Here is a 17,656-nt window from a genome sequence, read left to right on the forward strand (position 1 = left end):
TGACAAGATTGAACCTATATAATTTACCACAAACAAATCTCATTTTATTACTCCTAAGCCAGCTTTTTGCAACTATACTTAAACTATCCTTTGTAAGGCAAAAATTCTTTTCAACACACATAGATACGAACCTTGAAGAAATTTCTCTACTTACGTAGTTTTTAAAAATAATTCAGAATGATTTATATTTTTCTAAAATAGTGGTTATACTTTGCAGGGAAAGTCTAGTAGAATTTTTTAACATTCCCTTACTATTCAAATTATAATATCCCATTAGCTTTAGAATTATATTTATATTTAGCTTTGTTCCAGAAAAAATTTTAAGGAGCAATTAGTAGTATTATCTTTATGACCCCAAAACATAGGTTAGATAATTTCTAGATGTCTCTGTGATAAAATTGTCAGATTCCTCCTAGTGTTCCTTTAATTGGACTTGAAATTTTCATTCCCCTCTGCAGTAACTGGTTTTGGATTCCTCCTTTGTATAAACACAGATTAGCATTGATGCACAAAACCTCACATCTGCTGATTTCATTGCTGAGAGAGACCTGTCCCAGGAGAGTGGTGTGTTTGTGCAGTTGGCTGCTGTAACAGAAGTTCTTTTTCCTAACTCTGTTAGTCAGTTCTGAAAGGACTGAATTTGTAGTGCCTTCCAGTTTGCCTTCTTTTAGAAATGAGTAAAGGACAGGCTGACGTTGACATAGTTTGCAGGTCTAGTTTTGAAAGCGCCTCTGTCAAAAACCAAAGCCCCAACTGTTTTTGCAACTTTTCTGAAAGTATGAAAATTTTCAAAATAAAAAACAATGCCAAGACCCCGGAAACTGAATAGAAATAGGACGTTAACTGTTTTCTTTCTTTTTCTAAATTGGTGGAATTCTAGCAATTTTTTAAAGTGGCTCTTCTATAAATAGCAAAAAAGTAAGGAATGGTGTCATAATACAGTTTTTATTTTATAAAATTCTGTAGTAGTCTGAGCTTATATAGTCTAGTCTCTTCCTTAAGGGATAGCTAACTAGCAGAAGATAATGCCAAAAATACATGCTTGTGTTTTTTGTTTTGCTTTTGTTTGAAGACTAGATTAATTTATGTTTTTTCCTATCCCAGGCTCGAGCTGGAATCATTAGCACTGTAGAGGTTCTAAAAGTCATGGAGGCTTTTGTGAATGAGCCCAATTATACTGTATGGAGCGACCTGAGCTGTAACCTGGGGATTCTCTCAACTCTCTTGTCCCACACAGACTTCTATGAGGAAATCCAGGAGTTTGTGAAAGATGTCTTTTCACCTATAGGGGAGAGACTGGGCTGGGACCCCAAGCCTGGAGAAGGTAATGGATGTACTGAATGGGGAAAGAATTGATCAGAAATTGGTCCTTTTTTTACTCAGCTGTGGTTAACAATAACAATAGCATCATCTTTGTGTCTGCTGGATGTTACTGTGTATTCAGCTAACTAGTAAGACTTAGGACTTTTAAGCCTCCTGGTGAAGTTACATAAAAACAGTGGTGGCTATGTGTATTTGTTGCTAAATATGATATATGCACAGAGCAAATGGTGGAAATAGAAGTCTTTCACAAAGTTCCAAAGGCCCATTTTTAGTAAAGAAAAGCTAAAGGGCATTCTGGATTATTTTATTTATTATTTTACCATAAATACCAGGCACCTTATGTACAGCTTGAAAAGGTGTTGAGAGACACAGGGGCCAGTTTTCTGAATTAAAGGAGTTATTTGCTTTCTCCATGTATCCTGTCCTCTTTATTTCTGTAATCCTGTATTTACTCTTTTGCTGTCATTTAAATGTTGGGAATAGTGATTACAGGGCTTTAAATATAATTATTTTCTACTATATGCTAATAACTGAAGGTGGTATTTCCTCCTGCCCTTCTTATTCTGGCAGTCTTTTACAATAAGAACAATAGTAACAATTATCTAGAGCTCTATGTCTTTCTTTTATTGATTCAACAAATATTTATGTACCCAGTAAATGCCAGGTACCGTACTAGGAGATGGTGGTATAACAGTGAACAAAAAATCACCCTGTGTGGCTTACATTCTAGTGGAAGACACAGCAAACAGTTCAATAGATAATATTTTAGGTGGCAGCAAGTATCGTGAAGAAAAATAAAGTTAGGTAAGGTAGATCAGGAGTAAAAGGAGTAGTAAGCCACTGTTTTATGGAGAGTGGACAGGAAAATGCAGGAAAACTAGTGAGGTGATATTTGAGCGTAAGCAGAAACCTGTAGGAGAGACCTGTGAGGATATCTAGTGGGAAAATGGTCCAAACAGGAAACAGCAAGTACAAAAGACCTGAGGCAGAGGCATGCTTAGATGTTCAAGGAATAACAAGGAGGCTGGTAAAGTCAGGACAGAGAAACTGAGGGAGAGAGGAGGGTGGAAGCATATCAGCTCCTATAGAACCCGTGGGACTTTCACATTTAGTGGTATGAGCAACTCATTTGAGAGTTTAAAGCAGAGGAACATGACTTATTTACTCAGCTGTGTGAAGAACAGACTGTAGCAGGGGAGGCAAAAGAGGAAGCAGGGAGACAAGTTAGAAAGCTATTTCAGTAATCCAGTTAGGTGCTGGTTGCAGGTAGCACTTGTAGGTAGTAAATTCTGGGTATGTTTTGAAGGTAGAACTGAAAATACTTGGTGGTGGCCTGTGTGGTGGAGAGAAAGAGGGGAGTCATCAAATTTTGGCCTGAAGAACTGAAAGAGTGAAGTTACCATATACAGGGACGGGGAAGACTGCTGTAGAAGCAGATTTGGGTACAAAAGGGAATCAGCAGTTTGGTTTTGGACATCTTAAATTTGAGGTCCTTTTAGACATCCAAGTGGGGAGTCCCATGGCTAGAGGTCCAGGCTGAATAGATACATTTAACGCATAGATGGTATTTACAGCCATAAGATTGGATAAGGGCATGGTCAGTCCAAGATTTAGAGATTGGGTAGAAGAGGAGGAATCAGCAAGGGAGATTGACTGGACAATAAGGTAGGAGAGACAGGAGGGAGAGGAGTGTCCCAGAAGCCTTAAAGAAGCAGTAGAGAGGGAGAAGTGATCGTCTGTGACAAATGCTGCTCTAAGTCGGGCAGAATGATGAAGAACTGATGATTGCATTGGCCAAGTTCTGTGGCGTGGTGATGAACAACACCAGAAAGGGAAGAGAGGAAAAGGAGACAGCACTTTTAGACAACTTTTTAAAGGAGTTTTGCTAAAAAGAGGATCAGATAAAAGGGGATAATCTGGAGAGAGATGTGAGGTCAAGGGGGCTTTTTTTTTTTTTTTAAAGTGGGAGACTTTATGTTTTTGTGCTGATGAAAATGATGCAGTAATAGAAAAATTCATGATGTGAAAGAGAGGTAATTGCTGGAGTGATGGCTGAATAATCGAGAGGAGTCAGGATCCATTGCACAAGTGGAGGAGTTGGCTTTAGGTAGGAATACAGCAGATCCATAAGAACAAGACAGGAAGTATATGGACACAGATGCAGGTAAATTGGTGGATGTTGCACTTTCTTTCATGATGATAATATGTGAAACTTTGGGGGCTAAACAATACCTTTTTGAAATAGGGAGAATGTCATTAGTTTCCCAGCTTTACAGATGGAAGAATCAAACATAGCAAAATAATAAAAATATTGCCTGTATCAACACAGCAAATCAGCACCAGAATTATAAATTGGTTCTTATAAGAACCTTCACTAGCATCGTGTTATCTATTGATTTCTTATGGTTTTCTTAAATATATTTTTCATGGAGTTACTATTTAAATATGGCAAATTGTGCATGTTCAATTCAGTGACTTGACAAATGCATACAACATCTCCATCACCACAGGAGGTTGCCCTCAGGCCACTTCCCAGTCCCTGCCACTCTACCCACCCCACCAACCCTCACATCCCTTGCAGGCAAACACTATTCTGACTTCTTTCACCCTAGATTAATATGGTCTCTTCTAGAACTTTATATAAATGGAATCATATTATATAGTCTATTCTTTTATCTGGTTTGTCTCACTCAGTATAATGTTCTAGAGATACATCCTTTTTATCGCTGAGTGCTATTTCATTGTATGAATATACCACAATTTATTTGTCCATTGTGCTGTTGCAGTCCATCAGTTTGTATGCTAGGTTAACTATTTTTTTTTTGAGGTATAATCAATATACCACAAAATGCACTCTTTTAAATATACAATTCAGTCTTTTTTCACAGTGTTGTACAACCACCAGCACTATCTAATTCCAGAACAATTTCTTTACCCTCAAAAGAAACTCCATACCCATTGGCAGTCACTCTGTATTCCCTGGCAACTCAGTCCCAGGCAGCCACTAATCTGCTGTCTCATGGATTTGTCTGTTCTGGCATTTCATATAAATGGAATCATACCCTGTGTGGCCTTTTATATTTGGCTTCTTTCATTTAGTATGTTTTCAGGGTTCATCCATGTTGTAGCATGTATCAGTACTTCATTTCCTTTTATAGTCAAATAATATTCCATTGTATTATATGGATATACCACATTTTCTTTGTTCATTTATCAGTTTATGTATGTTTGGATTGTTTCTACTTTTTGACTGTTAGGAATACTGTTATGAACATATGTATACAAGTTTTTGTATAGACAAATACTTTCATTTCTCTTGGGTATATACTGAAGAGTGGAATTGCTGGGTCATACGGTAACTCTGTGTTTAACCTTTTGAGGAATTGCTGGACTGTTTTTCAAAGTGGCCACACCATTTTACATTCCTACCAGCAATGTATGAGGTTTCTAATTTCTCCCCATCCTTGCCAACACTTGTTATTGTCTCTTTTATTCTAGCCATCCTAATTGGTGTGAAGTGGTATCTTGTGGTTTTGATTTGCATTTCCCTAATGGCCAGTGATAGCTTATTGGCCATCTGCATATCTTTGGAGTAATCTATCAGATTCTGATTTTAAAAATCTAAGATTTCAATGTACCCAGCATACTAGTTCTATATGTGACCTTTCTCTAAATCTTGGGTCAAAATTGCATAATCTAAGTCTGTTCCTTTCACACATAATTCTTATTAGTGTAATTACCTAGATGGAGTGAACATTTAGTAAATCAAGTTGGCATTGTAACTATAGACAGAGGCATCATATTTGGTTGTCTAGTGTGTTAAGCACTTCATTTCATTCTTATTTGATAAATTTAAATCAAGTGTTCTCTAGAGTACTAAGGTAATTGATTTTGTTTGTTCAAGACTGTAGACACGGTATAACACAATTATAAGATATCTAGGTGGCGTATTTGTAAAAATAAGCTTTTTAAGTAGTTCTATATCTCTTTTACTTCTCAATCAGGTCATCTCGATGCACTCCTGAGGGGCTTGGTTCTGGGAAAACTAGGGAAGGCAGGACATAAGGCAACGTTAGAAGAAGCCCGTCGTCGGTTTAAGGACCATGTGGAAGGGAAACAGATTCTCTCCGCTGATTTGAGGAGTCCGGTAGGTTTTCATAATAAACTACCTTGATTTCTAGGTGACTTCATCATTCTGTGTAGTGTGGAATGTATTTAATAGTAACCGAAAATGACCTAAGTATTGACTCACAAATCATGTCTGATTCTTTTCTTTATTTTTTTCCTTTATTTATTTATTTTTTCTTTTTTTTTTTTTTACTTTTTGGCTGTGTTGAGTCTTGCTTGCGGCATACGGGATCTTCACTGAGGCATACAGTCTCTTCATTGCAGCACTCAGGCTTCTCTCTAGTTGTGGCATGTGGGTTTTCTCTCTCTAGTTGTGGCACAGGGGCTCCAGAACACGTGGGCTCTGTAGTTTGCAGCAGACTGGCTCCTTCGTTGACGCACGCGAGCTCAGTAGTTGTGGCACACAGGCATCTAACCTGCGTCTCCTGCATTGCAAGGTGGATTCTTTACCACTGGACCACCAGGGAAGTCCCCTGATTCTTTCATTGTTTTAAGATATTTTATTACAATTTTTTTTTTTTTTTTTTTTTGGCTTTACATGGGCTTTCTCTAGCTGCGGCGAGCTGGGATTACTCTTTGTTATGGTGCGCGGGCTTCTCATTGTGGTGGCTTCTCTTGTTGCGGAGCATGGGCTCTAGGCGCACAGGCTTAGTAGTTGTGGTGCATGGGCTCAGTAGTTGTGACTCGTGGGCTCTAGAGCATAGGCTCAGTAGTTGTGGTGCACAGGCTTAGTTGCTCTGCAGCATGTGGGATCTTCCCAGACCAGGGATCGAACTCATGTCCCCTCCGTTGGCAGGCAAATTCTTAACCACTGTGACCAGGGAAGTCCCTCCTGATTCTTTAAATATACACCACTTATGAGGTCTGTAGGCAGCTTCTCATTGATGTGAAGCTTCTCAGTCTGCACTAGGGTACTGAAAGGTGATTGACTGTCCGTGCACATTCTCCTGAAAGACTGGTGTGTTCTGCTGTTACTTACTACCTGCCATCTACCTTTCTGGTTGTTCATGTGGGCTCTTAGATCCTTGCCACAATTTGTATTAATATGTAATATCCACACAATTTTTTTTGACTTGCTTTCTGTCTTTTCTTAACGTTAGAATATTTGGAACAAGATACATTTAATCAGATGCCTTCTTTTTTGTTCCTGTATTCTCTTGTAGGTCTATCTGACTGTTTTGAAGCATGGTGATGGCACTACCTTAGACATTATGCTGAAGGTGAGTAAATTTAGAAAGGGCTCCCACTTTCTGCTTTTTAAGTTGAATTGACATAGAGTATGAGCTTGAGCGGTTAAGAAAAAGTCCTGGCAAAAGAAATACATGCTGATATGCATACTGTAGACATGCAAATATTAGGAAACTGTGAGAGAAATATATAATATCTGTTTATCTGTACTGCCAATACAAGTGCCAAAAGTCATCTAATTTTTTCACTTTTTTTTTTACTCACGAATTTATGCATCTTAAATCTTAATACCGAAATGTTAATTTTGATTAAAAAGTCAAGTTCTTAAAACTTTTCCCATCAATGCAAATTTACTTGGGGTTCTGCCCATTTTATACAAAAGGTTTGTTTCTGTGCTTAGAAAAGGGATAGATGATTAGGTGTCTCAAGGGTTTGGTCTATGCCAGTGCCTCTTATGAATGGACAGGAAATTAATTCACTTGCTTTCACAGCCTCTGTAGTCCCAGGGTGGTTGGCATATAATTAAACTCCGACTTAGAAAAATATAGGTAAAACTTTCCATGTCCTTATAATGGCAGTGATCTGTTTGAAAGTCCTAATGCTGTGGAACAAGTGCTATCTCCAGTCCTTGTCCATGCAGTTATTAGTCTAAGAAATAACTTGACAATCTGGTTGCATTAGAGGTGGAGAGAGCTGATTCTACTTATTACCATTAAATAAAATGTGCAAAATGTGCCTAAATACCCAAATCATCTATCAGACCCATTCATTAAATGATCTGCACTTAGGGAGACAAACAGGATAGGAATGGGATGTGCTTTAATACTTCTACCCTTAATCAGAATACTTTTCTTATCCCAAGTGGATCAGAATTGCAAATCTAATTTCTAGTATTTTAGTTCTAAACAAATCCTATTTAAATGATTAGAATGTTTTAAAAAATATATATTATAAACTTTATTTAAGAAACTACATCTCAAACTGTATTGCTTTAACTACCTATCTTGTATAAGGATTTCCTTTCTAATAACATAAAAAAATATACTTCGGGTTTACCTTTCAACTAAATGACATTAAGGTCCCTTCTCATTCTTAATATTCTGTGAACCTATGCACTATAAATCATGTATTTCTTTGCATATGAAATGAAGTACTTGGTATTTTTTGTGTATTCCATAAAGGTGTGGGAAAAATAGGCGTTCCGAAATTTTCATGAGAGGTACTGAGACATTTTCATGTCATGGCATATTTTTAACAATTTATACTAGTATGTTTATTTAATAAATGTTTGCATCTAACACAAGGGAGCTCACAGTGATTCAGCTTTACTATGGAAAGCTCTAATGACGGCAGAGTCAGGGTTCTTCAAGAAACCAGTCAGGGGAGGTTGCAGAGGGATGGATTGGGAGTTTGAGATTAGCAAATGCAAACTATTATTATGTATGTATAACTGAATCACTTGCTGTACATCAGAAACTAGCACAACAATGTAAATCAACTATACTTCAATAAAATAAATTAAAAAAAAAAGAAAGAAACCAGTTGATGAGAGATAAGGAAGACAGTTTTCTGTTGGTAATTTAGGAATAATGAAGCAGGATAAATAACTTTAATTCAAAGTGTATTTGAAATGTGGTGTTATGATGCCATCTAGTGGACTCCTGTAACAGGTTCTCCAGGGGGTGGGGTGGGGAATGCTTCCTAAAAGCCAGAGTTCAGACCTTGAGTATTAGAGCTGAAAAGGACCTTAGAAATCATCTGTCCACCCCACTCATTTTACAGATGGGGAAACTGAGACCCGGAGAGGTTAAGGACTTAGTCAAGATCACACAGCTAGTTAGAGGCAAAACTGGGACTAGAACCCAGGTCTTCTGACCTCCTATCTATTTTACTACACTGCTGCTCAAAAGAGTCCAAAGGAAAGGAAGAGGAAACTGGGAGCTGTGATGGGGTCTCCAGACACTGGTCAGTGTTAAATCTTCAGAGGGGAAAAAAGGTCAAGAGAGTCTATAAATTAAGTTGTCCTAGAGAAGTATCTCATATACATTTGTAGTTCTAATTTTAAAAAATATATAATAATATTTTGTTTCTAATTATGAAAAAAGATTTTGGTATACTCACTATGGAAGATTTAGAGACTAGAAAAGTATAAAGAAGAAAACAGAACTTACCTGTAATTTTTAAAACGTGACAAATATAGCATGTATAATATGATCTTATTCCTAATTTGTTTTTTCTTTATGCTTTTCTGTTTTCTTAATATTCTTCATTCAGCATGTGCTGCTTTTGCAGTTAAAAAATGTGATGATCCCACTGATCAGAGACCATTATTATTGTTAATATTTTGATATGTTTTCAAGTGTTTTTTCCCCTTCACATTAACTTTTTAAAAATTTAGAATCATTTTGCTTTGTCTCTCTTCTTTCATTTAATATATCAAGAGCATGTTTATGTCATCAGACATTCTTAAAATATTACTTTCAATAATGCATCTTATATTTTTCACTATTGTAAATAGTGAAAAATATTATAAATTGAAGTGGTATTAGTAATTATTATTTTGCTCATCTAACATAGAACATTAGTCAGACATCAATGAGTAAAGAATTTGGTCATGACAGGTTGACCCCTTAGATCTTGATGTTGAACTGCTTAGAACTGATGACAAGCTATTCATACAGTAAGCACTTGCACCTAGTGTCTTACTATAGGGGCACACGACAAATTTAGTGCCCAAACATCTTGAAAAATATTCTTTTGTTAATTTCATATCCTGCAGTCTTAGCCAATGAGAATGTAGAGCAAAAGTTTCACCTTAATGGGGGAGAAGTTAATTATCTCTATCTGTATTTTTTCACTATAGCTTCACAAACAAGCAGATATGCAGGAAGAGAAAAACCGGATTGAAAGAGTCCTTGGGGCTACTCTTTCACCTGAATTGATTCAAAAAGTCCTCACGTTTGCACTTTCAGTAAGTTACCATGAAAACTGCTTTTAGAGGGAATTGTTACCCACTGATCTGTAGCAAGTGTCCTTGATTCAGTATTCTCTGCCTTAACCCTAGACTAAAGGCTCCCTCATTCTTGGAGGACTGGAATAAGCTTTTGTTACTAATCACTGTATCTCCCTCTAGTGGTGAGAATCAGAATAGTTGGGAGAGGAAATAAACTGGAAAGCTGACACATCCCTGTGCCTACTTTCTGTCTCTTCCTTTCTTTACCCTAGAGCAGGTATCTATTGAGCAGCCTGTTTGTACCCATCCCAGTGCTTCATTCTCAATTTGGCTGATCTTTAGGTTAAACATTCTCCTCTTTGTTAGAAGCTTCTGGTGCAAGTTATTCCTAAAACAATAAGTGTCTTCAGTGGGATTACTTGGGTATACCTCAACAGCATTTGCCCTTTCTGGCAGCAGATGATGTTCTGGATATGGTAGACTTTTAGTTCTCTTCTTTTTTTTAGGAAGAGGTACGTCCACAGGACACTGTATCAGTAATTGGTGGAGTGGCTGGAGGCAGTAAGCATGGAAGGAAGGCTGCTTGGAAATTCATAAAAGACAACTGGGAAGAACTTTATAATCGATACCAGGGAGGATTCTTAATATCTAGACTAATAAAGGTAGGTGAAAATTTTTGAGTAGCTTGCTTATCATGGGTATTATTGAGAAACATCCATGATTCACTAGACCCATAGATTATGGCCTTTGCCTTTTAAGAGTTTCCTTAAGTAGTTATTAGCTTTACTAAAGAGTTTCTCCATAACCCATCCTGTACCCTCTAGAATAAACTGAAGTTGGGAAAGAATGGAATGATTTGTTTTTATGGTAAATGGAAGTTTGTTCCTAAACTCTTAGTTGTTCTTACTATTTATAAACCATTTTTTTTTCAGCTATCAGTTGAGGGATTTGCAGTTGATAAAATGGCTGGAGAAGTTAAGGTAAGGAAAGGACTGTTTACTTTTCACTTTTCAATCCAGTAAGTAAAAACACTAACCCAATTGTAATGATAGAGTGTTGGGGTAATGTTGTACTTTAGGGTCTCCATGTTCTTGCTTGGAGAAAGACAGGTTAGGTTGTATCTTTAATGCTTGAAGAATTTAGAGTTGGAATCATCTTTGGGGCATTGAAGCGTGGTTGAAAGAATGTGGAACTTGACATCAGTCGACCTGGGTATAAATAATCTGTGCTGTGCTCCTTGTTAGCTGTGTAACTTCAAGCAAGTTTTTTAACCTCTGTGAGCCCGGCTCCTCATCCATAAGATGAGGTGTTAAGATTGTCATTTAGATTAAGTAACACAGGGGGCCTGGAACATAGTAGGTCCTTGATATTCTTTCTTTTTCCTTTTCTAAAACCTTCATAGGTCTTTTGTAGGCACAATGAGACAAGATGACTATGTAGGGACTCTCCTCTTAGCTCTTAGAAAGACTGATAATCAGTTTAGTGGCAGAGTTCAGTGTTTGGAGGACAAATCTACACTGATTAGGAAAATCTTAACTTTAAGCCTTTCATTGCATTTAATCGCAAAGTATTTCTTAAGTGTCACTTCCACCTTCATTCTTGAAAGCAAGGGGGTTATCAGGTGTGAATTTGGAAATTCTGAGAGCTATAATGTTTGATTCACTTTATGATCCATTGTTAGAAATAAGATTCATTTAGTTTACATTGCATATTGTATTGTGTTAATAATTACTTTATTGTAAAGGTAATAAATACTCTGAAGGAGAAATATGTATAATTAGTTTGAGGGGAGGGCACTGGTTAAGCTAAGCCTGGTAAAGTAGGCAGAGGCCAGACCGAGGAGGGCCTTGTAGGCCATATTAAACTTTTCCTAAGAATGGGAAGCCCTTGAATGGCTTACAAACCAGATCAAGTCACTCCTTTGTTTATATGATAAAAATTTCACTCTGGCCACAGTGTGGAGAATGCATAATTTGGAAAGGAGAAGAGAAGATGTCGGGAAGCTCTCTCTCCAAGCAAAAATGATTTAGTAGCTTGGAGAAGATGGAGTAAGAAAGAAATTCAGGGGCTTGATTTTGTTAACCTTTAATTCAACCAGTATTTACTGAGTGGCTTCTCTGTGTTGTGAACGTATCTGGGGAGGAAGAACGAAGAGTCAAGGATAATTCCCAGGTTTCTGGTATGTAAATTGTGGTGCTGCTTCTCAAAGTGAAATGAGAGGAAGTCTTGTATCTTACTCAGGCCCTAAGAACCCAACTGTGATAGGAGCCTTGGAGCAGGAGCCATTGTCATCCATGTAAATAAAGTTTGATTTCTAAAAGGTCTAGACTTAATCTGATGAATTAGTCATTCTCTCTTGTATACCTGTGGTGATGACTAGCTCAAAGGAAAGAACCGTGTCCTTTTGCTGGTTGGTATTTTCTATGGAACCAGGTGTACTTCATTAGAAAATGATTTATTCAGCGTTTAATCAATAAGCATTGTGATAATTACAAGAAACTGAAGTAGTTTTACTGTGTGAAAAATGCGAGTCTATAAAATTTTAAATTATTAGGATATAGAAGCAATTTAAGCTTCTTAATTTTATCAACCCTTACAAATTAATCTTTATTTGAAGCAGCCAAAATGTGTTGCGTCCTTAACTACTCTGTGCCAAGTATTATGCTGTTTATATGGGTTGTCTCTTTAATCTTCTGGAGTAGATATTTTCTCATAGATGAGAAAACATACTTAGAGCAGTTAATTTACTCAGTCACAGGATAGTACATGATGGAGCCTAGATCAAGTCCCAAGTCTGATTCCAAAACCTAGACTTCAAGTAGGTTTTTTAACCCCTGTGAGCCAGTTTCATCTGTAAAATGAAGTGATAAGATTGTCATTTAGATGAAGTAACTAACACAGGGGGCCTGGAACAGAGTAAGTCCTTGATACCAGTTCTTTTTTACTTTCTTTTGCTGGTTGGACAATGAACTTAAAAGAAAGGCCGAAGGTTCTGTCTCTTTACTGTTAACTTTTGATTAGGTTGTAAGCATATAATATATTTGGAGGAGAATTCCTATAGGCAGGTACAAGGAGCTGCTTGTTTTCTTTTAGCCTGGAGGTGGCAGTGGTAAATTTTCATGAGTGAAGCTTATGAACCCTTTATAGGCAGTGGGTATTTTTTCAGAGCCTGTGATATTAGCTTCTTACTATTGCTGGTAATGATCCTACATTCTGGGTTGTTTTATACCAGGCTTTCTTCGAGAGTCACCCAGCTCCTTCAGCTGAGCGTACCATCCAGCAGTGTTGTGAAAATATCCTGCTGAATGCTGCTTGGCTAAAGCGTGATGCTGAGAGCATCCACCAGTACCTCCTTCAGCGAAAGGCCTCACCACCCACAGCATGAACCCGGAGCATGCCGCCACTGCGGTTCTGCTGCTTCATGCAGGGATAAGGTGGAGCGACCGAACAGCTGATTCATATGCCAAGAATTTGGAGTCTTCTTTCAAGCCAGTGGGGGTTGGACATTGAATGTAGTTAACTGGTTCCTGCTCACACTCCAGAATTAAATTCTATTGAAAAAGGAAAATCAGCAATTCAGCAAAAAAAATAAAAAATAAAAAAAATGTAAATATGATAGTAATAAAATAGAGCATAACGAAACTGTGAAACTTCCTGAAGCCTTGTCAGTGGTTAAAAGTATTTAACACTCTCCTGTTAATGACAGATGTTCTGTTTTTATAACCTACCAAAAGGAAACTAGAGGCTTCTGGGTAAAGAGGATTTTTGTGAAATGGGTTCTACAAGCAGCCTACAAACCAAGGGTAGTGTCCATTGCTGGGGATGTTAAACATGAAAGGCTGATAGCTGGTATACATAGAGTCTGTGCATAATTTCAAGTGGGTTTTTTTTTTTTTTTTTTTTTGGCATGGGGACTGATCAGGAAGATATATTTTCCTGCATAACTCAATCTGAACCAAGGATTGTAGTTTTCCTCCTTGCTTTCCCTTCTGTGTGACCCCTTGGCAAAAAAAAAAAAAAAAAAAGTTTAAAAAAAAAACCTATCCTGGTCTGGGTTTTTTCCTCCCCTAGTTCCATCCCCAACCCACCACCCCGGTGTCCTTCTTAGAGATAAAGAAATAATAAGGAAACATCTTTTATAGCCACATTAAATAAGAGAAACTGATATACATTATTTTTTTCTTTCTTTTTTAAGATGACTTTTAAGAACCCTGAAATGCATATAGGTGAGACAATAGAAATGAAAGGTTTTCATCCAGGCCTTTCTGAAGGAGTTACTCTGCTGAAAATGGTCTTAGTTGTCTGACAGGCCAACTGTTGAATCTCTTTATGACAGTATCAACACTGGCTTCTTCTGGTTCATTTTGGGCATGTAAGAAGTCATTGGTAACTGCTGCAGGGCCTATATATTAGTGGTAACTGGTTTTAAAAACAACAAAGACTATAAGCCTGTGTGTGCCACTCTGCTTCCACAGTGTATCCTACTAACAAGCCTCACCAACCTAATCCAGTACATTTTAAGTCTAAATCTCATTCCTTTCCTCTTTCCCTACCTTTTTTCTTTTCTTTTTCTTAAAAAAAAATATTTTTGTGTGTTATTAACAGGAATTCATATTTGGTGTGGCTTAACTGTATTTCAGAAGGTCATCAGATTGTGAGACTGCTTCCTTGAAACATTTTTGTGCTATTGTTTTAAAAAAAATAATTAAAAAACAGTTGGCGTTAATAAAAATGTCAATGTGAAATTGATGTCCTGATGTCCTTTATTCTCTCTGATAAGCAACTAAAACCTTTCCTATCATTCAGTAGGATTATGAGAAGTTTTACTACCATAGGATTTTTCTGAGTCTAAGAAAATCCAGTTGCTGAATTCCTAATGAAGAGTACCTAACCAGAAAAATCTTAAGATTCCTCCTAAATTAGTTCTGGGTTAACTCAAAAGTCTCTTATAGTCAGCATTCAGGAGTCAACTTGAGCCTGCCAGTTCCCATTTATTGAGGCTTCCTTTTATCTAGGCATGTGCCACCGGCAAAGCAGGGGCATCAAAAAGACTGAAAGAAATTCTGCTTTAATTAAAGAACTCAGAGTCAAATTCTGGAAAGAAGTTATTTTAGTTTCAGCATACATGCAAGTTTTGTGTATACTGGTTTAGCAGTTTGAATATGTTGGGGAAGAGGTTGCGCTAGGTATCTTCCGCTTCCTCTTTAGAACTACTTTTCATCCTGCTCTGCGTCCCAGGAGGTATTGACCCCCATGGACTGCATTAACAGGCTCCTTTGCCCTCTGACTTCAGGTTGTGTTGATCCAATTAGTAACACCCTCAGAAGATCAAAAGGCTGAGGAATGGATATTTAGAAGCTAGGGTGTTTATTCCCCTGGCTTCTAAATTGCCAGGTCACATAGGTTGTCTGAGTCCCTCTACGAAGGACTGCGACTCCTATCAGGCAGCCTCTCTAGCTTCTAGCTCCTTCTCTTTGGCCCTTCAGATCTAGGGATAGAAAGGACCACTCATTTACTAGCTCTGGATAACTCCATTATTCCCTGTTGGTTTCTCTGAACTCTGCCCATGTCTTTGTAAACAGTCCCTTTATTAAACCTTTCTCAAATTACCCAGTTTTAGTGTATTCTGTTTTCTACTAATATCTTGATTGATCTGGGCACCACAGTCCTGATGCTTTGTGTCTCTAGAGGTCTTAGTCCGACATTTTGCATGTCAGATATTTTTGTTTTGTTTGGCCACACCACAAGGCTTGCAGGATCTTAGTTCCCCGACCAGGGATTGAACCTGCACCCTGGGCAATGAAAGTGCATTAACCACTGGACCGGCGGGGAATTCCCTGTCAGATGTTTTAATTTGTCTTCCAAATAGCTCCCTATCCTAGGTAGTATACTCATCTTACAGACGAGAAAGCAGGCACCGAAAAATTAGGCAAAGTAGTTAAACAGCAAATAACTCTCAGTACTAGTGATCAACGCAAGCTTGCCAGTCTGCAAAAACCTGTGTTCTCCCAGCTAACTGTTAGGTCTCCACAATTAGAAGAAGTCACACTGGACCCAGGCAATAGCTTTAAAAATATTCAGTCATTGTCCTTTTCCCTAATATTCTTCGGTTAAAATTTTTAGTGGAAATCAGAAGGTTGGAAAGAAAGATGAATGTGTTATTTCCTTACAGAGAATGTTATTTTATATTTTATTAATGGGAAGCAGTAAAGCCTTTTGGGACAGTGGGCAGTTGTGGGTGAATTCTTATCTTGCATTTTCTAAGGATGAATTTCAGGAAGCAAGGAACCCCTTTGAAAAGAATATCTCTGTAGTGTGCAATTTGGGGGGGTAGGAGGGGTTTTATAGCTTTAAATCAAGTTTTCAACTCTATTATCCAAATGAGTCCTGGACTTGGAGCCACATTTGTAGGGTTAGTAATTTTTTTCTCAGCAAGAAAATAAAAAGCTTTGGGTAATAAATTTATAATTTTGAATCTATACTTATGGCATCATTTTTTTTATAAATTTATTTTTATTTTTGGCTGCATTGGGTCTTCATTGCTGCGCATGGGCTTTCTCTAGTTGCAGCGAGCGGAGGCTACTCTTCGTTGCGGTGCGCAGGCTTCTCATTGTGGTGGCTTCTCTTGTTGCAGAGCACAGGCTCTAGGCACACGGGCTTCAGTAGTTGTGGCTTGCGGGCTCTAGAGTGCAGGCTCAGTCATTGTGGTGCATGGGCTTAGTTGCTCCGCAGCATGTGGGATCTTCCCAGACCAGAACTCGTGTCTCCTGCATTGGCAGGCGGATTCTTAACCACTGCACCACCAGGGAAGCCCTACAGCATCATTTTTGACTGAATAATAAAATCAGCTGATGAGAGTTTAATCTCTTCTTACTAAATACTAGTTTTAGGATCTCAGAGTTGTTGTTTTTGGGGTTTTTTTTTTTTTTTTTTTTTTTTTGCTGTATGCGGGCCTCTCGCTGCTGTGGCCTCTCCCGCTGCGGAGCACAGGCTCCGGACGCGCAGGCCCAGCGGCCATGGCCCACGGGCCCAGCCGCTCCGCGGCACGCGGGATCCTCCCGGACCAGGGCACGAACCCGTGTCCCCCGCATCGGCAGGCGGACTCCCCACCACCGCGCCACCAGGGAAGCCCAGAGTTGTTGTTTTTAATAGGACTCTCTTTTGTGGTCATGGAAAATACCCACCCAAGATGGACCATGCCTTCTTGTACCAACCCGAGTGCAAGCAAAGTGGTTAAGGTGTTTGGTTTCCAATGCAAGACTGAGACAGGAGACCCTGAGGTTAATGAAACATTGGGCCAAACAACTGCTTTCCCTAGGAACCCAAATCAGGTTGCTCTAACAGTACGATTGATGGCAAACTGTGATAGATGGCAGTGTCAGGAAAGTCAATCGGGTTCTTATGACATTTGTAAAGAACTCTGTTCCTCTGATTTAGTTGCTGATATCTGGCAGCTGTAGCTTTCACTACTGAACTTCTGGTCCGACGCTGGGGTGGAATTAGCAAGAGAAGGAACGTAGCTTACTATCATAATCTGTGCTTTCTCAGGAAGCTGCCAGCAGCTGCCAGCAGACATGTTATACACCAATTAAAATGACAACCAAGAAAGAAATAAAAATTAAATCTTGCCATGGTTTGGCTGATCATACCAGTATGGTCCTCTGAGACATCCGCCTCCTCTCACCCCAAAACAACCTTAACTTTTATCATAAATTTGACAAACTGTACAGGTATATTACATTACACTGCAATTTTAATCCACTCTAATTTATTAGGGGATTGATTATCTACCTTGTATAATATATACTAGTCTTATGGATATACTCTTAATGCTTATTAGACTGACAAAGAAATTAAGAAAACAGTATACTGAATGGCTGATGGTTTAATGGGAGAAGTCTCAAGACAACGTAGAATACAAGATAATGGAGGAGAGGTGAAAAGAAACAGCTTATAAGAAAAAAATACAAAACATTTAAAATATTTGAGATGAATGAGGATGGGTGAGATGATTGTTGCTTTTCTAATAGGTCAGTTCCTTCGTCTATCAATGGAGCAGTTAAA

The 17,656-nt window shown here is 38.2% G+C and overlaps 1 protein-coding gene across 2 annotated transcripts in view; it reads left to right on the top strand.

Moving 5' to 3' along the window:
- NPEPPS (aminopeptidase puromycin sensitive) overlaps window positions 1–14,334 on the top strand; it is a 97,289-nt gene extending 82,955 nt beyond the window's left edge. Inside the window, exons 17-23 of one of the 2 annotated variants that reach the window (XM_082678486.1) lie at window positions 1,105–1,324; window positions 5,328–5,470; window positions 6,615–6,671; window positions 9,503–9,610; window positions 10,099–10,254; window positions 10,525–10,572; window positions 12,825–14,334. In XM_082678486.1, the coding sequence (XP_082534612.1) occupies window positions 1,105–1,324; window positions 5,328–5,470; window positions 6,615–6,671; window positions 9,503–9,610; window positions 10,099–10,254; window positions 10,525–10,572; window positions 12,825–12,977 (885 nt within the window). In that variant the 3' untranslated portion in view covers window positions 12,978–14,334. Of the gene's footprint in view, window positions 1–1,104; window positions 1,325–5,327; window positions 5,471–5,762; window positions 5,976–6,614; window positions 6,672–9,502; window positions 9,611–10,098; window positions 10,255–10,524; window positions 10,573–12,824 lie in introns of those variants that run through there. The other variant, XM_082678487.1, reaches the window with a different exon arrangement.
- Window positions 14,335–17,656: the final 3,322 nt, after the last annotated feature.

This window comes from Grampus griseus (assembly GCF_964374135.1).
Source record: "Grampus griseus genome assembly, chromosome: 20".
NCBI classification, from domain to species: Eukaryota; Metazoa; Chordata; class Mammalia; order Artiodactyla; family Delphinidae; genus Grampus; species Grampus griseus.